General features: G+C 52.5%; 9 protein-coding genes across 9 annotated transcripts; 6 read left to right on the top strand and 3 right to left on the bottom strand.

The window, feature by feature from the left end:
• Positions 1-176: 176 nt before the first annotated feature.
• On the top strand, positions 177-1532 carry CDC7 (Cell division control protein 7; the record flags this gene model as incomplete). Its single annotated transcript, XM_064841150.1, has 1 exon — positions 177-1532. The coding sequence occupies one exon, from the start codon at positions 177-179 to the stop codon at positions 1530-1532; it is 1356 nt and encodes a 451-aa protein (XP_064691410.1).
• Positions 1533-2439: 907 nt separating this feature from the next.
• Positions 2440-4915, top strand: LTS14_008461 (uncharacterized protein; the record flags this gene model as incomplete). Its single annotated transcript, XM_064841149.1, has 2 exons — positions 2440-2847; positions 2900-4915. The coding sequence occupies 2 exons, from the start codon at positions 2440-2442 to the stop codon at positions 4913-4915; spliced, it is 2424 nt and encodes an 807-aa protein (XP_064691409.1).
• A 132-nt stretch (positions 4916-5047) lies between these two features.
• On the bottom strand, positions 5048-6220 carry LTS14_008460 (uncharacterized protein; the record flags this gene model as incomplete). The annotated part of the gene is made up of 1 exon (XM_064841148.1): positions 5048-6220. One exon carries the CDS (start codon positions 6218-6220, stop codon positions 5048-5050), a length of 1173 nt encoding a protein of 390 aa, XP_064691408.1.
• A 648-nt stretch (positions 6221-6868) lies between these two features.
• LTS14_008459 (uncharacterized protein) lies at positions 6869-8203 on the top strand (the record flags this gene model as incomplete). The annotated part of the gene is made up of 1 exon (XM_064841147.1): positions 6869-8203. One exon carries the CDS (start codon positions 6869-6871, stop codon positions 8201-8203), a length of 1335 nt encoding a protein of 444 aa, XP_064691407.1.
• Positions 8204-8471: 268 nt separating this feature from the next.
• LTS14_008458 (uncharacterized protein) lies at positions 8472-9428 on the top strand (the record flags this gene model as incomplete). Its single annotated transcript, XM_064841146.1, has 2 exons — positions 8472-8639; positions 8694-9428. 2 exons carry the CDS (start codon positions 8472-8474, stop codon positions 9426-9428), a joined length of 903 nt encoding a protein of 300 aa, XP_064691406.1.
• A 1042-nt stretch (positions 9429-10470) lies between these two features.
• Positions 10471-11708, top strand: SAM2 (methionine adenosyltransferase sam2; the record flags this gene model as incomplete). Its single annotated transcript, XM_064841145.1, has 2 exons — positions 10471-10514; positions 10577-11708. 2 exons carry the CDS (start codon positions 10471-10473, stop codon positions 11706-11708), a joined length of 1176 nt encoding a protein of 391 aa, XP_064691405.1.
• Positions 11709-12601: 893 nt separating this feature from the next.
• LTS14_008456 (uncharacterized protein) lies at positions 12602-14321 on the top strand (the record flags this gene model as incomplete). Its single annotated transcript, XM_064841144.1, has 3 exons — positions 12602-12872; positions 12924-13919; positions 13975-14321. 3 exons carry the CDS (start codon positions 12602-12604, stop codon positions 14319-14321), a joined length of 1614 nt encoding a protein of 537 aa, XP_064691404.1.
• Positions 14322-14551: 230 nt separating this feature from the next.
• Positions 14552-15543, bottom strand: LTS14_008455 (uncharacterized protein; the record flags this gene model as incomplete). The annotated part of the gene is made up of 2 exons (XM_064841143.1): positions 14552-15163; positions 15226-15543. The coding sequence occupies 2 exons, from the start codon at positions 15541-15543 to the stop codon at positions 14552-14554; spliced, it is 930 nt and encodes a 309-aa protein (XP_064691403.1).
• Positions 15544-16205: 662 nt separating this feature from the next.
• ACR2 (DNA-directed RNA polymerase I subunit RPA2) lies at positions 16206-19874 on the bottom strand (the record flags this gene model as incomplete). The annotated part of the gene is made up of 1 exon (XM_064841142.1): positions 16206-19874. The coding sequence occupies one exon, from the start codon at positions 19872-19874 to the stop codon at positions 16206-16208; it is 3669 nt and encodes a 1222-aa protein (XP_064691402.1).
• Positions 19875-20192: the final 318 nt, after the last annotated feature.

Genomic DNA, 20192 nt, shown 5'->3' with positions numbered 1-20192 from the left:
ACGCGTCTCGCGCTTGCAAATCCACCACACCAGCTGCCATGTGAGAGCTGCAAGGTACCCGCTAATATTTCCGATGTACATTTAGAGCTCGGGAGCGACATTCACTCTTTGCACGGAGGAGCATGGCCGCAACGTTACGCAGATCGCAGTATCCTGTGCCCGTGCATGACGACACAATGGCAAAGCAGGGTGACAGCACTGAGGACGAAACAGGCGGGATTGAAGAGAGCCTGGACCCACTGGATGAGAGCAACGGCACTGTGACCGACGACGAGGCAGAAGAAGAAGTCGACGATGCTGTTGCTGATGACATTGAACACTTCGAAGCATCTTTCAAAAACATCACACAGCGTTACCGCCTCATCAATCGCATTGGGGAAGGCACGTTCTCTACTGTTTACAAGGCTGAAGACTTACTCTACGACCATTACGACAACAGCTGGGACTCCGCAGCCAACAAGGAGAACTTCAATGGAACAGGGTTAAGTGCCAAACAGAAGTCTCAGGGCGTGCAAAGGCCTCGGTATGTGGCGATCAAGAAGATCTATGTAACCTCGTCCCCTTTACGCATCTTGAACGAACTGGAACTATTACACGACCTTCGGAACTCAGCCAATGTGTGCCCGCTGATCACGTCGTTTCGTCATCTGGATCAGGTCATCGCGATATTACCGTTCTTCCCGCACAAGGATTTCCGGGAGTACTACCGCGACATGAGCATTGACGACATACGGGTCTACCTCCAGAGCCTCTTCACAGCATTAGCGTCCGTCCACGATGCTGGAATCATACATCGTGACATCAAGCCAACCAACTTTCTTTACTCACCGCAAAAGCAGTGTGGCGTGCTTGTCGACTTTGGTCTGGCAGAAAGGGAAGGCACGGACTACCACCACTGCACTTGCTGTTATGAGCCACCCGATCGAGACCGCAAGATTAAGAACTCGGTCTACACCACGACTCTCAATGCTGCTACAGCCGCAGGTCAGCAACCACCCAGACCAACATATCCAAACAACGACCAGCGCTCCTCACGACGTGCAAATCGTGCAGGTACCCGTGGGTTCCGAGCCCCAGAGGTCCTCCTCAAATGCACCGCCCAAACCTGTCTCATCGACGTCTGGTCCGTCGGTATAATCCTCCTAACCTTACTAAGCAAACGCTTTCCCTTCTTCCACTCCGCAGACGATATCGACGCTTTCATCGAGCTCTGCACCATCTTCGGGAAGAAGAAGATGCGCGAGATCGCCACCTTGCATGGCCAGGTTCTGCAAACCAATCTGCCTTCTCTGACGGAAGCGGGTCATACCTGGGAGAAAATCCTCCTCTGGTGCACCAATCGTAACAAGAAAGGTGCTGATGGGGAGGGTGGAATGACAGGGGAGGAGATGAAGGCGATCGAGTTTATGAAGGGTTGTTTGGAGCTTGATCCGGCGAGAAGGATGATGGCGGAGGAAGCGCTTAAGCATCCTTTCCTTACTGGCATCAGTGAAGAAGCCGGTAGCGCGGATGGTAATGATATGGTGAATTGATGATCTGCTGGCCGTCACTGCGAATGAAACAGCACCAGGCTTGGCTTTTTGGAGTTCGGCCCCAGCATGCTCAGATAAACATGGCGCAGTGTCATGGCTGTGTTAAAGAAGATACCCTTCTGTATTGCTTTCTCGCTCTGCCATAGTCTTCCGCAAAACGAGTCGATGATCTTGCTCTGGCTCTGTGAGCGCTCAAACCTCGAGTCGAAGCAAATGGGCCATGTCATACATGCTTGCGCGGTGACCTCACAGCCAGGTATACCACTCGCTGACATTTGTACGCATTACACCTGTATTGCCTGATCGATGACAATACTTTTCGCGTTCTCGTCTCGAGTGTGACCGATGGTTTGATTTGGTTTGGCCCCACAGGTCCTGCTCCTCCACAGATCGGCAGACCTTATTCTTCTTCCATCTTATTCTACCTTCGCAACATGAAGAGTTTTCTCGCCAAGCAAACGACATGGGAGCTGGCAACCACCTCGGATGCGACGGCCTCAACGAACGACAGAACCTGCCTGTTTATACGTGCTCGCGGTCCACTCGGACATCGGTCGCACGTCATGGGCAGAACTTCGATCTATATAGCCTGATTCTAGGCTAAATGTCTCGAGTGGGGACCGTGGAGAATCGCTGGAGATCAATCCTGTGGAGCTCCACAGCGACGAATTGCAACCACGCCGACTACTACTTCGAGGCAAGCTTTATGGATTTCCGATGGACACGGCTGAGGCGCTCGGTTCCTGCGTGGCCGAAAGTGCTTGTCTACGCCGCTTGCATGAAGCGAAAGATCTCCCGGTCAGCACGCCGTCATAGGCCGTAGCTTGAGTACAAAATGTCGAGCTCGAAAGCAGAAGTTTGAAGGACGGTACTCGTTTCTCTCTTCGCAATTGTCAACAGAGCCAACATGTATTCTTCTACTGTGCTCGGAGCCGTACTGGCAGTAGCACCGGCTGTCCTCGGACAGGCCCAGACCAAATCTGATGATTACCTTACCAACCCACAGCCCAGTCTTGATCACAGGACACTGTACGACTTCAACACCACCTTCCCTACCTGTGCTGGAACCGAGCTCGCCAACACCGTGGTCTGCAATACGTCAGCGTCGTCATGGGATCGAGCTGCGGCGTTGCTCTCCATGTTCACACTGGAGGAGTTGACCAATAACACCGATAACACAGCTCCTGGTGTCCCTAGGCTCGGTCTTCCAGCGTACCAGATCTGGAATGAGGCTCTTCACGGTCTCAGTCGCTTTGCTGGAAACAGCTTTCCCGGCCAGTGGAGCTGGGCAACTTCGTTCCCTTCCCCAATCTTGGTGAGTTCATTCCACATGCAGAAGCTTTCTGCCCCTCTAACGCCCATTACAGTCCATGGCCTCGATGAACGCCTCTCTGATCCACCAAATCGCCGACATCATCGCTACGCAAGGACGGGCTTACAACAATGCAGGCAAGTACGGTCTCGATGTATACAGCCCCAACATCAACGGTTTCAGGTCACCAATCTGGGGTCGTGGACAAGAGACCCCTGGTGAAGATGCATTCTTCCTGTCGTCTCTGTACGCTTTCGAGTACATCACCGGCATGCAGGGCGGAATCAACCCGACAGTGCCAAAGTTGATCGCTGTGCCCAAGCATTTCGCTGGTTACGACATTGAGAACTGGCACAACCACGGACGTCTGGGTAACGATGTAAACATTACCCAGCAGGATCTAGCTGGCTACTACACACCTCAGTTCAAGGCGGCTGTGCAATTCGCCAAGGCTCGCGGCTTGATGTGTTCTTACAACGCAGTCAACGGCGTGCCAAGCTGCGCCAACTCATTCTTCCTCCAGACTCTGCTGCGCGATACCTGGGACTTCGGCACCGGCTTTGTCTCATCTGATTGCGATGCGGTATACAACGTCTATGACCCTCATGGCTATGCTGCCAACCGCACAGGTGCGGCAGCCGACTCGCTCCGTGCGGGTACCGATATCGACTGTGGTACTACCTACTCCAACTGGCTTCCGGACGCTTTCGACGAGGGCTTCGTCTCTCGTGATGATATCGAGCAGGCTCTCAGGCGCCTGTATACCGGCACTATCGACCAGGGCTGGTTCGGACCCAACGACACTCTGTACCGCAACCTTGGCTGGAAGGATGTAGTTTCGTCCGATGCACAGAACATTTCATACGAGGCCGCCGTCCAGAGCATCGTTCTTCTCAAGAACGACGGCACCCTGCCGCTCAGTGATGACTGCGGTAGCGTCGCTCTGATCGGACCTTGGGCAAACGCCACCGAGCAGCTTCAGGGTAATTATGCTGGTCAGGCACCGTACCTTATCAGCCCTCTTGCTGCCATGCAATCTGCTGGCCTGACTGTCAACTTCGCCAACGGCACCAACTCCGTCGGCGACAACAGCACGTCTGGGTTCGCTGCTGCCATTGATGCGGCTAAGAAGTCCAACGTCATCGTCTTCGCCGGTGGTATCGACAACAGCATCGAGGCCGAGGGTATGGACCGTGATAATGTCACCTGGCCTGGTGTTCAGCTCGATCTTATCTCTCAGCTCGCCAACCTTGGGAAGCCAGTCATCGTCCTCCAGATGGGTGGTGGCCAAGTCGACAGCTCGTCGCTCAAGAGCAACAAGAACGTAAATGCTCTTATCTGGGGCGGTTACCCTGGCCAGAGCGGTGGTCAGGCTCTCCTCGACATCATCACTGGCAAGCGTGCACCAGCTGGACGTCTCGTTACCACGCAGTACCCAGCTAGCTACGCTACCAGCTTCAACCAGCTCGACATGAGCCTTGCTCCCAATTCGTCCGACGGTAACCCTGGTCAGACATACATGTGGTACACTGGAGAAGCCGTCTACCCCTTCGGATACGGCATGTTCTACACCACGTTCTCTGAGTCGCTCGTCGCCAACATGAGCACCTCATACAACATCAGCACGCCTTTCTCCCAGGCACATACTGGCTACCAGTACGCTGAGCAGGTGCCAATCTTGACCTTCCAGGCCACGATCACCAACACTGGCAAGGTCGCTTCCGACTACAGTGCCATGCTCTTTGCTTCGACCACCTCTGGTCCTACCCCACGACCCATCAAGTGGTTGGTCGGTATCGACCGTGAGGCTAGCATCGCGCCAGGTGCGTCCTGCATCGTCAATATCCCTGTGCCAGTAGGTGCTTTGGCTCGTGCTGATGCGAACGGCAACCTGGTTGTCTACCCTGGCCAGTACTCCCTGGCATTGAACCCGGAGGCATCTGTCACTGTCAACTTCACCTTGACTGGTGATGCTGCGACCGTCCAGAAGTGGCCCGAATGGTTTCAGCAGATCCCAGCTTCTGGTACTGCTGCTGACCCTCAGCCACTCGATGGTGGCGGGTCTGCTTGAATGCATACTTCATGAGTCGCATGTATTGTGACTATACACGATAGAGAAACTTTATGTATATAATGACTATGTATCATCTCTGAAGCATTATTGTGACAGTCACAGTGGACCATAGTTTTATCTTGTGTAACGTCATTCATCTTCAAACATTCGCATGACCGCCAGTGTTACCACTGGATTGCCCATGATCACGTCGTGTAAACCATACTTCAGTATTTCTTCGCGGATCACACCAGTCTTGGTCTTGCACTCCACAAGGCTCCCGGCATAACCAAGGTCGACCTTGGACTCATCTTTAATCTTCTCGAAGTCTTCAAAGCTGACCTTTTCCGAGCGCGTTGCATTCACAGCATGCCAGAAGATGACGGGCGTGTGCGTCCAAGGTATGTCGTAGTCGTCCTCGCCATGGAGTAGGGTCAGCTTGTATGGTTGTCCGTTCTGCTCGTTCGTGCGGACGTATGATGCCACGCGATTCTTTGTCGACCAATTGTCCTTGATGAACGATTTCAGGTAGTCAAATAGTATCGGAAAACGCTTCAGTGGCCCAAGAATAGGGACGGTGCCAGCCACGCTGTAAGTAGAGACAAGAGTGGGAACGTCGACGAAGGGCGCCGTGAGTATGTGGCCTTTGAACACAATAGGCGGATATTGTTGTGCATAGTGTTCCATTATAGCTGCGTTGACTGCCGTTCCCATCGATTGGCTGTAGATCACGATCCGTTCTGGTGGTACCTTGGCGACGTGCAAAGCCCACTCCACAACTGCAGTAGCATCAGCTATGAGACCTTGCTCGGTCGGCCAGCCACTACTTCGTCCAAAGCCACGGTAGTCGAAAGTCAAGACATGCATCTTGTCAGGTTGGCCAGCGGACAGGGCTCGATAATTGGGACCTCGATAGCCCGATCCGACGGTCCCAGCTGCTCCATGGAAATGAATGACCAGCCTGGCCTCTGGATCGTCACGAAGCAACTTGAAGCCAAGACGTGAAGTTATGTCCGGCACGAAGCCTGATGCCTCGTGCAGCAAGTCGATCTCACGCTGTCGATACAAGCCAACTGGTAAGATGTGCCAAGTGTATAAAGACTCGACTCCCACAGACTTGATTCTGAAGGGTGTGACTTGGTTGTGTAGGAAGCCGAACACCTCTGGTATGTCGAGGTCTTTACCCCATGTCATCTGCACAGCATGAAGGTAGACGACATGTGCCTGGAACCAGCTTGTTGTTAGGAGACCCAGCAGTCCAGCATATAACGCCACCACCGTGCCACCTGCCAGTCCAGCATAGTTGAAAAAGCTCCAGAACATGATCAGCTAGTTGTGCGTGTATCTTCCTCGCGCTGCTAAGCACATTGTGATGGAGATCACATCATTGCAAATTGAGGTGAGATTCACAAAGCTGCTGCTACGCGCTCATGCCAGCCTATCGTGCTGAAACCGACGGCAAAGCTGGTGGCGTGAAACGCCCTTACAACATGATTGGTCAAGACTGTGGACCCCTTGACATATCGTTACGCCTGCTCCCCAAAAACAGCTCGCACCTCTTCACAAACATGGCAAAAACGCCAGTATCCACGAGAGGGCTTCGGTATATACCTTGGAACTTGTGTAAGGCTTCGCGGACATCAACAGAACGACTCGGATGGCGTAGCTACAATACTCCGATCATGAGCACGACCACACCCGCCAACGCTGTGCCGCAGGAGTGCATGCTTCTGCATCTGGCCTTTTTATTCGTACTTACCGAGCGGTAGCGTGTAGCATGTAACGCCACCTGGATGTCGACGAGATGGGAATGGCTTGCTGCCATGTAGGCCCCATGGGTACTCTTCAATCGTTATTAAGTACTCTCCTGCGTGCTTCTCCTCGTTGAGCGTCGCTAACGGGCGACAATGTCTTCGGATCGCATCTGGAAAACGACAAGCTGCTAACCCCGTCGATTGTCTTCGCGACGATATGACTTCGCCAGCTGTTACCGTCCGCGCACATGGCGATCACAACTCGACTCAGCTCGTGGGTTGGACTCTAGAGTCACCTGGTCGTGGAACCCTCAGCCTCGCCTTCACTTGTCTAGCCACCACTGCACTCTGTACCTGGGTATGCATACATCCTCGCATAGACCAAAGGGAGCGGTTCCGACTTCCACACAAGATTGTTTTGTTCATCAAAGCTTTCATCGCTCCGGAGCTCATTACAGTGGAAGCGGCTCAGGAATGGACTCAAGCACGCCGGATCGTGCGACAGGTCCGCGATATGCTTGGAGACGACTTTCAGTATATTCACGCATTCTACATAGGGATGTTCGGCATACGATACCGTACTGATTGTGGAACTAAGATCTTGTGGCCCAACCAATTTATCTGGCTAGTTGAGCAAGGTCTGTTTGACTGGCAAGACCGGCAAGCATGGGGTCTCATACGGGACACCATTAAGGACAAGAGCAATGCAGATGCTACAGCAAAGCTGTTCGCCCTACTCCAGTCTGTCTGGTTTGTGGCGCAGTCGATCATGCGGGAGGCACATAATCTCCCACTGGCACCTCTGGAGTCCATGACGCTTGGTTATATACCACTTTCCGTGGTGACCTACATTTACTGGTGGTTGAAGCCGAAGAACATCGAGACTCCATCAGAGATAGACCTTCCGCACATGACGATCGAGCAGCGTGCGGAATTCGACTCGATGATCATCACATCCAGTTTCGATAACGAAGGCAAAAAGGAACAGCAGTCGTTGTGGCAGATCTGGTACTTGACACCACGAATCTTCGAGCTTGAAGTGAAAGAGAAAGCCGCCCAGAAGGCCTTGACAGAGTACAATGAAAAGCGAATAGCATATCTTCGGCATGAGTCTTCTTGTCTGCATAAGGGCTGCAAAGAGTGCAAACGACTCCGACCCGGAACGATCAAGCCGAAGCATGAGGTCGTACTGTCTCACTGGGATCCAGAGCTCTATCACTCCAAGCTCTGGCCAGTGACCTGCCTTTTCGGCATCTCGTTCGGTGCACTGCACTTGGTATCATGGAACACTACGTTTCCAACTGCCATCGAAGCATGGCTCTGGCGAGGTGCTGCAATCACCTCAATGGTGAGCATGCTGCTTTTCATGCAATTTGAGAAGGTAGTGGTACGTTGGTCAGATCCTCTTATGCTTGTCAAAATATGCTCGCCGTTGCTCTATCTTGCGAGCAGGGTTGTGATGCTTGGTGGCGCGATTGCTGCTTTTCGAGCTTCTGATCCTCGATTGTATGACACATATGTTGCATCTACGTACTGGGTACATCTGATCTAATGCAACGAGTAGACGAGAGTCTATATGAACTATTGTGTATGAATATTATTGATGGCCTAATTGACCTCTGGTATTGATCTCACCAGAACCGTCAGCAAAGTGCCGCCGACCCCTCACAAGGCTCAGAGCTTCACGAACGGCACTCGGTTACCGTGAAGGTTGGTATCTAGATTGATACTGTCTTCCACGATGGGCAACGACCCTGTACTCGTTAAGGTGGACGATTGGACGAGAATTTTACAAACAGCTTCTGGGGTTCGCAACACCGATGGCTCCACATCATACAACACACGACAGTCACGCCAGGAACATTGAGACAGTCGCATATGTCGTCGAACATGCCGGTGCTGACTTTGCACTCCAAAATATCGTCCTCGATGGCCCACAAGGCAACGAATATCTTATTGAGATGAAGTACACTGGCATCTGCCATACCGTAAGCTCACTTCAAGTACCCAGAAAATAGTGCTCGGCTGAAAAACACCTGCAGGACCTCATATGCCAAACAGGCAGCGCACCATCCCTGCAGTTCCCAGCAATCCTCGGGCACGAAGGCGCGGGCTACATCCGAGCAATCGGCGATGGCGTCCAACGAACAGACATCGAAGTCGGTGAATTTGTCCTCCTATCCTTCAACTTCTGCGGCGAGTGCAAGCGATGCCGACGACATCAACCAGCGACATGTCTCGACGGTGGCAAGCTCCACATAGGAGCAGTCCGAGCAAATGGTGGCCCACCACCAGCTCGATTGAAGGATGGCCGCAGTGTACAAAGTTCGTTCTTCGGTCAATCTTCCTTCGCGGCGATGAGTGTTGTCGATGCGACTTGCGTGGCTATGCGATATCCGTACGATCCAGAAGACGCCGCCATATTCGCCGCTTGCGGGTGCGGATTCCAGACAGGTGCAGGCACAGTGCTGAATGTGCTGAAGCCGCAGCAGGATGACTCGATTGTGGTATTCGGTCTCGGGGGTGTTGGGTTGACTGCACTTATGGCCGCAAAGTACCTGGGTCTCCATCACATCATTGCTGTAGACATTAATCCAGGGCGTCTTGAACTAGCCAAAGAGCTTGGTGCGACGCATGCGCTGAATTCGAAGGATGTTGAGGACATGGTAACTGCTCTTCGTGAGATTTCTGATGGCGGAGTTGACTTTGCTATTGATTGCGTGGGTGAATACGCCCGACAGCGAATGCATGCGTGTCGTATTCGTGAAGCTGATTGAATTCCGTAGGCAATACCTCCATAATTGAGACCATGATTGCTTGCTTAGCCAAAAGGGGGTATGCTACTCAGACTCCCAGATGGTCAATGAAGTCGTGCTGATTCCCTCAAGACAGGCTGCGTCTGTTGGTGTAATGCCTCCCGGATCGAACATCATCATTGATCCTCTGAATTTTCTTTTCGAGAACAAAACGTTCCTGGGCGTCCTTGAGGGAAGCTCGGAGCCGTCGAAGGTATTCCAGCCAGGCAGATAACCGCATCTGCTCGTGTGCTAACGGGCAAGAAGTTCATACCCCAGCTCGTGGAGATGCAAAGAAATGGTTACTTACCCTTGGAGAAATTGTTCAAGATATATCCATACCAAGATATGCAGATTGCCCTCAACGACATGAAATCAGGCAAGGTCAGTAGTTCAGGAGCTTGTGGTAGATCCTATTGACATGCTGACAGCTTCAGGTCGTCAAACCAGTGTTGAGGTGGTCATAGACGCAGCGATGGGACGTCGGTAGACGTAGCATAGCAGTGGTCCAAAAATGTATGCCATTGCAAGGCCATTTGGATAGAAAAATCGAGCTACAGAGACTTATGGAAGTCTCGAGTGTCACACGTGTGCAATTGATGTCCTTGCAGCCCTTCACTATAGTCTCCATTGACAGTGCCGTCATGGCTCGTGCTTGCTCTGGGAAGAAGCAGCAAGACTCGTGGCCATCATGATGTTAAGCCGAATTCATCTCAAACTGCAGTATGTTTGTCTAAGCGTGCTGCGGTACATAGCCGGGATATAAGGAGATCCAAAAGTGCCGAATGACGCCGATCTCAAGGCATCGGGGGTTGCGGCCGCCGAAAGAATTGTTGGTGATGATTGCGTGCGTTAAAAAGTTCATCGCGAGACCGGCAGATGGCCCTGGTGGGGTATGCCACTTTACGATTGTCCAACGCGGTTTCTTGTTCCCACCCTTTACTACCATACCACACTCACTCAAATACTGTTATACTCGACATCAAGTAGCCCTACTCGCACTCCCACCACAGACACACAAAACATGGTGCACACCAATGGTACGGCTGCAAAGCCCAGCACTTTCCTGTACGTACCAGCTTTTCGTCTTCCCATATGCCAAAGCACAGCAGTTGACAGCAGTGCCACAGCTTCACCTCAGAGTCTGTAGGACAAGGACACCCCGATAAGCTTGCTGACCAAGTCTCCGATGCCGTGCTCGACGCCTGCCTCGCTGAGGACCCTCTCTCCAAGGTCGCTTGCGAGACCGCTACCAAGACTGGTATGGTGATGATCTTCGGCGAGATCACAACCAAGACGAAGGTCGACTACCAGAAGGTCGTCCGTGATGCTATCAAGCAGATTGGTTACGACGATTCGGCGAAGGGTTTCGACTACAAGACTTGCAATGTGCTGGTTGCTATCGAGGAGCAGAGCCCGGATATTGCACAGGGTCTGCACTACGAGGAGGCACTAGAGCAGCTTGGTGCTGGTGACCAGGGTATAATGTTCGGCTATGCTACGGATGAGACACCTGAGCTCCTGCCATTGACTGTCATCCTCGCCCACAAGCTCAACAAGGTCATGATCGATGCCCGCAACGACGGTAGCCTCCCATGGCTCCGACCCGACACCAAAACCCAGGTCACTGTGGAGTACGAGCATGACGGTGGCGCGGTCGTGCCCAAGCGTGTTGACACCGTCGTCGTCAGCGCTCAGCACAGCCCAGACATCACTACTGAGCAGCTACGAAAGGAGATCAAGGAGAAGGTCATCAAGGCCGCCATCCCTGCCAAGTACCTGGACGAGAACACCAAATACCACATCCAGCCATCTGGTCTGTTCATCATCGGTGGACCCCAGGGTGACGCTGGCCTTACTGGCCGCAAGATCATTGTCGACACATACGGTGGATGGGGTGCCCACGGTGGTGGTGCTTTCTCCGGCAAGGACTACAGCAAGGTCGACCGATCTGCCGCCTACCTCGCCCGTTGGATCGCCAAGTCTCTCGTCCACGCCAAGCTCGCCCGCCGTGCACTCGTGCAGCTGTCCTATGCCATCGGTGTTGCAGAGCCGCTCTCCCTGTTCGTCGAGACTTACGGCACCTCCGATAAGTCTTCCGACGAGCTCGTCGAGATCGTCCGCAAGAACTTCGACATGCGACCAGGTGTCATCGTCAAGGAGCTCGACCTCGCCAAGCCCATCTACCGCGAGACCGCTATCAATGGCCACTTCACTAACCAGAACTTCAGCTGGGAGAAGCCCAAGGAGCTGAAGCTCTAAATTTCGCACTGCACTGAAGCAGTGTCTGCATACACCTTCTCCAGCCCTTTAGCAGCTGGAGAGGCGTGCCCGGCGTTTTAAGGAATACCCAATCGAAACGAAAAAGAAAGAGAAAGATATCGCCAAGCGCTGGCGGAATTTGTGATAGAGAAAGGGCATTTGTTTTTTCACGCGAAGATATCCACAAAGGTCTGCCTGGGACATGGGGTCATACAGCATTCAACATAGATCTTGGGCGGATCGTCCTTCCCGACGCACTTCCTGGCTTGGGATTGTGTTGGGAGGACTTCCACTGGCGAAGGGGGAGGCACACGATGTTGTTGATGTTGCACTTTTAGCGTCGGCGTTCCAGGAGAGTTCAACATTCTTCCTCGAGCGTGGCGACGACCATATAGCGCGCTTGAAATGGGGACTTGGGCTTGTTTTTGTTTTTATTATTCTGCTCTTCTCACGTCAATCTCTCTCACCTGTCACATCTAACTCCAGCTCATGCGCTAACCAGGTAAGCTTCAGCCTCTGCCGCAGTAGCCGTCGTACCCCACATCCAGCACCACGTCACCTCCTTCACCAATTCTTTCGATCCACACTTTCAACATGGATACGCAGACGTTCTCCAATATGATCTCGTGATGTGGAGGGGACCACTCATATGTGTTTATCCACCTATTGAGCCGGACGACATGGTAGCCACGATGTCATCTTATGGCCTTTCCGGTGGGTTGTTGGACCACCATGTGCGCACTGTGTGGTGCATGATCTGCAGACAGATTTTGGTTTGGATATATGAATGAAATGGCAGATCTGTTTTCACATCTCTTCTATCCCACTGTCTGGAGATCTGAGACTTATACGTGCATTGATATCACGACTCTACCACCATCATTGTCACCATCATGGCAAGTCTGAAGTTACCTACCTTCCCGAAAGTCTACAATGTCTACTTCTTGGCCATCATCTCGACGGTCGGAGGTATGCTATTCGGCTTCGATATCTCTTCCATCAGCGCCATAGTCGTTACCGACCAATACATCACCTACTTCGACAACCCGGCTGGTGCATACCAAGGTGCTATCGGCTCTGCTTTAGCTGCTGGCTCGATTATTGGATGTCTCATTGCTGGACCGATATCCAACAAGATCGGTCGTCGTGATGCTTGCATGTTTGGTGAGTATACCAGCGATCTTGATTGTTAACTGCGAGACTGACAGTCAATAGCATGTCTCTGGTGGTTGGCAGGAACCTCTATCCAAGTTGCGACAGTATCCCGAGGCATGCTCATCGCTGGTCGTATGCTCAACGGTGTCACAGTCGGCATCACCTCCTCCCAGGTACCAGTCTACCTTGCCGAAATTGCGAAGAAGAACGTCCGTGGTTCCATTCTGGTCATCCAACAACTCGCCATCGAAGTCGGCATCCTACTCATGTTCTTCATCGGCTACGGCTGCTCTTTCATCCCTGGTCCAAGCGCCTCTTTCAGAACAGCATGGGGCATCCAGTTCGTGCCTGTTGTCGTCCTGATGATCGGCCTACCATTCCTGCCTCGTTCTCCGCGATGGCTTGCAAAGGTCGGAAGGGTCGAAGAGGCCGTCGAAATCCTTGCCAAGATTCAAGCAAAGGGCGATAAGACTGATCCTATGGTCATCGCTGAATGGGAAGAAATCGCTACCGTCCTTGCAGCCGAACGTGAAGCTCTCCCTGGCTGGCGACGATACGTCAAGAATGGAATGTGGAGACGAACACTTGCTGGCTTTTCCGTCCAGGCCTGGCAACAATTGAGTGGAGCAAACGTCATGACCTATTACATTGAATACGTCTTTCTGATGGCTGGACTAAGCGGCAATATCAGCCTCATATCTGGTGGCATCCAATACGCGCTCTTCATTGTGTTCACCTTGGTGACCTTTGTCTTCATCGATAAGACGGGACGGCGTCCTCTACTCATATACGGAGCACTTGGCATGGCCCTCTGCCACTTCGTCGTTGGTGGCATGCTGGTCGGCTACGGACAAGCTGTGCCAGGAGGTGTTCAGGGAAATGCCAACGTTCTGGTCAAAGTTTCCGGATCGCCGGCTTACACTGTCATTGCTTTCTCGTACTTGCTTATCATCGTCTATGCGTTGACGCTAGCGCCTATCGCGTGGGTGTATGCGGCTGAGGTATGGTCGCTGGAGACTCGTGCTAGTGGCATGGGTATTAGTGCTTTGGGCAATTGTAAGCCATTTTCACTTCACGTAAGACTACCTCACCTTACTGACACTATCACCAGGGATGTTCAATTTTGCGCTGGGAATGTTCATCCCTCCTGCCTTCAAGAACATTGGCGGTGGCCTCTTCTTCGTCTTCGGCGCACTTTGCATCGGCGCCACAATCCAAGCCTTCTTCTTCTATCCCGAGACTGCTCGGAAGTCGCTTGAAGAGGTGGAGCAGATGTTTAGGTCAGGAGGTCCCAAGCCATGGCATACCAAGCCCGGTGACTCGCATCTGGATGTCGAGGTAGAGGACATTGAGCGGAAGGCCTCGACTGTGCATGAGGAAGGGCGTGCACAGGTTCTGAAGAAGGACGGCACGATTGGGAGTGCGGATAGTGATGATGAGAAGAAGGAGGATATCTGAATTCGGTAGCAATACTGTGCTGATCGAGTAACTTATTCAAGATGTCTTTATCAATCGAAGTCGTCACAGCCTACGGCAGTTCGGTACGCGGCTGAAAGTTGAGCGGAAACGCAAATGATGACAAGACAAGCATTATGTTATTATATTGGAACAAGTACCGCATAGCAGTACCCCACCAACACCACGCTACCCATCTCCCACTTGAATCGTGAACGTCGACATTACTGTCTCTAAGCAGCCAAGCCGACGTTCTCCTCTTCACGGGTAGTTGGGTAAGGTACCTGAGTCGCACCAACCTGCTGAGTCTCGTGCTGCAGTGGCTGCTGGTGCTGCAATGGTTGCTGGTACTGTTCAGTGCCATGCGTCAAACCAACACCATGAACATTCTGCTCAGCCTGCTGCATGACCGGCGCAGATGTGGCCTGGTGGTCGACGTCGGGCATAGCATTGTGGCCCATTTGCCCAGCGGTAGAGGGGATAGGCTGAACATTCGGCGTCCAGTTCTTCAGACCAGCTTCGGCGTCGTTCAGAACCTCGCGAGCGGCTTCCTCGTACTCGCGGGACACGGCCGGACGCTCCTCGCCCGGTACGATGGGTGTGTCATCCAGAAGGTTGATCAGACGACGAGCCTGCTGAGCAAGCATGATTTGTTTCTCTGCGCGCTCGATGACGGCCGCAGTGTGGAGATCATATGCCTCCTTGAACTTCTGACGTGTAATGTTGGTGAGCTGAGCCTCGGCGACAAGCGATTGTGCCTCCGCGCGAACAAGCTCCTGCTCGAGGACGACGAGCTTGGGCGACTCCGGCTCCTTGTATTTGAGCTTCTGGATCTCGTCTTGAATCTACAATTATCGCGTTAGCTATCCCATCCTTCCAAAGCCTCAGTCCGTCGTGTTGCGCTTACCTTAATCTTATGATTCCGACTCGGCTGCACTGAACTCTCGGTATTCCGAATCTGCTTCAACACACCCCTGGACTCCTCCAGGTTGGACGCAAACACTTCCTCCTGCTCGGCAATCTCGGCCAGCAGCACACCCAACTTATCACTAATATCGCTCACACTCTCATCCTGCTCCTCGCCCCACTCACTGAGCTGCGAGGCAACAGAGTGAGACTCGCGACCCGCAGCCTCGTAGGCGGAGACCTGGTGGTTCTCGGTCTTGATCAACTTGTACAGCTTCTTGCTCAGCTCGGCTTGCTGGATGCCTCGCAGGGAGGACATGGCGAAGCGGTGTCGTCCGCCGCCGCTGGAAGAGGCATTGTTGCTCGACTCGGACTTGCGCGAGCGGATGCTGAGGTTGCGCCCGATGTTCCTGTGATCGCTAATGTGAGCTTCGGTAGTCAAGGAAGAGAAGAGCATTCACTTACATCTTGCCGTTGCTGTGGGGCGTTTCACTATATGTTTGATCGACGCTTGCTTGGTGGGGCTGATTGCTGTGTGGGATAGATTGATGCGCTGGTGTTTCAGGAAGGCACGTACACGAGGAATCTCTTCAATATGGGGAGGGATAGGAGTCTACGAAATCTGAATACAAGAAGCTCTCGTTCTACCTTTATGCTAAGAAGCGTAGGCCAGGTAAACATCGGAAGTGCTACGTCATTGTGCAGCCACAGTTGTGCCACGAAAGCAACCGCGATGCTCCGGAATGCTGCCATCACATGACCACATTTTGTTCGCACGAGAGACGACAACGACAATACAAGGCAGGGATTCATGTCGAGGTGATGATGCATATAGACGTCAACAAGCTCTATCATAGCCTATACATGCAATATACGCATAATCCCGAGCGCCACGCTATGCCGCCAGAGAACAAAAGTATACAGCGCAACAGTGATTCGATGCGTCGAACATCGACACCCTCTCTCGATCCTCCAACACACTCAAGGCTCAACCTGCCACTTCAACCCAATCCCCATAGCAGCCAGCTCAACATCCAGATACTTCAACACCCCCGGAACAGCCACCAGCGCCACTTCATCGCCCCCAAACCACCTCTCCCCCTTCCCATCCTCCCAACACTCCACCTTCGCATCATTGACAACCGCCTTCCTCGAACACCGTCGACACCTCACCCGTCCACCCTCTCCATACCGGCCCGAAGCCTGCCGTTCATATCCACCGCTTTTACTCGGCTGCGTGGACAAGAAGGACCCGCATTTCTTGCACACCCATGCTTTGGTGTAATCACTACAATTGAGTAATCGATCCTGCAGTAAGAACGCTGTGCCGTGTGCTAGCAACGCATCCCTCTCCATCTCACCAACACGGATACCACCACCCTTCGCTCTACCCTTGATCGGTTGTCCAGTCAGCGGCGTGACGGGACCAGTGGTTCGGACCTGGAATTTATCGTTGACCATATGCCGTAGTCTTTGGTAGTACACCACACCGATATAGATATCCGCCGCTAGTTCCTCGCCTGTGATTCCAGAATACATGGGTTCGTTGCCGTGATAGTTATACCCTGCCCTCTGTAATTGATGTCCGAAATACTCCACCGCCGTCTCACCTTCCTTATCCTTGAATTTGAAGGGTGTCGAGTCCTGCGCCAGACCATGCAGAGCTCCACTCTTGCCAGCCAAAGATTCGACGAACATACCAATCGTCATTCGTGAAGGAAAGGCGTGCGGGTTAATGATAACGTCGGGTTGCATACCACTCTCAGTGAAAGGCATATTGATCGCCGGCCACTTCTGCGAACAAACACCCTTCTGCCCGTGGCGAGAGGAGAACTTGTCACCAATGACAGGCGATCGAGGTATCCGAAGACGTACGCTGATAGCCTGGCAAGGCTCATTGCTCCCAGAGTCATTCCCGATAAGTTTGATCTCCTCCACGTACGCTTCTTCGGGATCCTTGTAGCGATGTAAATGCGTGACGCCGTCGCGATTGACGTAACAATCTGCAGCTGGATCCCACGTCACGGTATGCGAGGCAGCAATGATGTCGCCATCCTTGACTTTGGTGCCGATTGCACATAAGCCATCCTCTTCTAGTGTATTTCGCCAGAAAGCTTTGATCGTGCTTTCGGGCGCGAAGCCGAACATGTGTGTAACAGCTTTACTTCGACCTCGAGTCGACTTGCTTTCTTCCGATAGATCGACCTTCTTGGTCTTGTAGATCGTGCCGTATCCAAATCCCCGTTCGTGAGAGGACTTATTCAATATCATGGCGTCGTCCATGTCGTAACCAGTATAGGATATCACGGCGACGACAGCGTTGGTGCCGTTCGGGAAGTTGTCGAGTCCATATTCGTTGTGCAGGGGTGGTCGTACGACAGGAGTTTGGCCAGTCTGGAGTCGATACGACTTGTTGTCTGTGCGGTATTTCAGAGCCGTGCCAGGCGTACCCATTGTCTGTTTGCCCATCTGACATTGATATTGATTTCTCGGCGACTGGTTGAAATCAGGGAAAGGTGTCTGATTCGCCACGATCGAAAGAATATTCGTCGGATCCTCCTCGACATGCGTCGAATCACCAGATGCAATCTCCGGCTCCGTACAAGCAATAGACATATACGGCTGCTCAAGGGGTCCAACATAATCAGTCTTGTCCAGAGGAAGATAGCTCACCGGCCGCATCATGCGTGCAGGCGTCGAGAACATGTAGATACCAGGATATTGACCACCGTTGGACGAAGGAATGTAGCCGATCTCTAGATCCGTGGGTAGGTCATGTGTGCCTTCTACTTTCCAGTACCGAAGTGTGTCGCCGATGACTTTTGCTTGTTTTGGTGTGCAGAAGCCGAGTATTCGTCCATCGAGCTGTACGACGACACTTTCCGCCAGAGTGGCGGCGGATGATGGCACTGTGCCGAGCTGCGCGACGAGGTGTGGCAGGTTGGAAACATCAGAGCTATGCGTGGCAACCTTACATTTATGTGCGAGGTGGTTCAGCAACCCACAAGGCGATCCATCCGGTGTATGAACAGGACATAAAAAGCCCCAGCTTTCAGGAAGGAGCTTTCGCACAGTAGTCGTCTTAAGCTCGGCGAAGAAACTACCTCGATGCACCATCCGGAAATGACTGATGAAGCGATAGAAGTTAATCTTCTCAGCTACCACAGTGTATCCAGAGACTTGCTGCAAATCTAGACCAGTAGGACTCACAAGATTGCCAGTGGCCAGGAAATAGTCCAGTGCTTGACCAAGATTCTCATTCGTCTTTCGTACAATCTTGGTAAGAAAGTCGCGCTCGAATTCCTTGCTGGCAAACGATGGATAGCGGTTACTTCGACCCCAATCTCGTAATGCAAGACCAATACTCGTCATCCACTCTTCTATTCGCTCCTTGATGATCATGCCATACAGTGCTCCCGGAAGTAAAATCTCCTGACTCGAAACAGCATCCGGGTTATCGACCGCACATTCGCCTTCTACCAAAGCATACAATTTCCGAATCATAAATAGTAGAATGCGAAATTTGTCCTCGTCGTTGGCATCGGTCACATCGTAGCATCCAAGATGAGGCAATACAACTTTGCGTAAGAACTCCGTCCCAGCATCCTCATCGCTCATGTCGTCCGGCACCGCAAGCACTATCCTGAACTTCGAACCCAAGAATTCCCTTGTTTGTGATCGATTGTGTAGACTGTAAGCTTTGTACGTCCGCAGCAAAAGCTCCACTCGATCCGTAACGAATTGCTTGGCCTCGAGTCCCGTACTGCCAGCCGGACCAACGATACCCTCAAAAATCTGGCGATCGGTCGTCTCAGCCAAAGCCTTCAGGATCATGACCACGGGGACAAGATACTCGTTCTTCCGCCACGAGAATCGAAAGGTCACATTGCCGTCGCTGAGATAATGCAACACATTCGTCTGCGAAGTCTGGTCAGGCCGCACGGATCGTATCTGTATGCCCCATTTCGTGTACGTGGGCCCTCTGTTCTCGAAAGATGGTCGGATAATAGCCATGGGAAAGTTCCGTCGGTTGACGATCAGCATTCGGATCAGCTTCTCGATGCCGTTGACGATGAAGTACCCTCCCAGCTCTTCCGTCTCTTCTCTGCTGTTCACCAAGTCCTTCGGCGACAAGCCTTCCAGATGACATCGATTCGACCGAAGCATGATTGGGATGTACCCGAACTCTCGCACCGTCTCTTTCCAGTCGCCATTGTTGATACGATATGCGACCCGGCCTTGAAATCTTCCTTTGTAGGTTACATGTCGTTCGCGACACTCCACTGGTAGGATCTCCCGCTTGCCTTCGGTCTTGTTGCTTGGTGGTACCTTGCTTTTGTCCAGGAAGACCTCCTTCACCCGAACTTCCAGTCGATTTCTCGGCTCGCCGTCAGAAAGTGTGGAAGCATCGCCATCGAGAAATGTTTTGGTTCCAATGTCCTTGAGAGCATGTTGTAGTTGTCCATCCGGAGCAAAGACTGTGTTGAAAGAATCGACGTGTGGTCGAATGGTTTCGGCGAGGTTCGGGTATGCTGTCTTGTTACTCGGTGGTTGTGTAAAGAGCTTGTGTCGTTTCGTCGTATCATAATTCACTGTCCAACTTCTTTTCTGCGCCGCCTCATGAACACCATTGGCTCTGGACGGTGCCATGTTGGATGTGGAGGGCCTCAGATCTCTCGGATTTTGGTCATATTACCATTCTGACTTTCTCATACAACAGCCAGGCCTTCACGTCAACAACTCGCCCTCCATATACAAGGCATCATAACATATTGCAGCCTTCGACTTGTCTAAAAGTTTTGATGCACGGACCATGTCGAAATCTACGATAATCATGCACCTCGAATCGAGTCCACCAGCTGCACCCTGCCCGCCGCCGCTCTGGAGCACCGCGATCTGTACCACCCGCATCTCTCTTGCATGTGCTTCCGTGACTCTTGCAGACTCCTTGTGCCGAGCTCTGTCTCA

The sequence above is a fragment of the Recurvomyces mirabilis genome (assembly GCF_035927965.1).
Source record: "Recurvomyces mirabilis strain CCFEE 5264 chromosome Unknown scaffold_25, whole genome shotgun sequence".
Classification (NCBI taxonomy): domain Eukaryota; kingdom Fungi; phylum Ascomycota; class Dothideomycetes; order Mycosphaerellales; family Teratosphaeriaceae; genus Recurvomyces; species Recurvomyces mirabilis.
The sequence above is the reverse complement of the archived record's forward strand: the minus strand, read 5'-3'. Positions and strand labels throughout refer to the sequence as shown.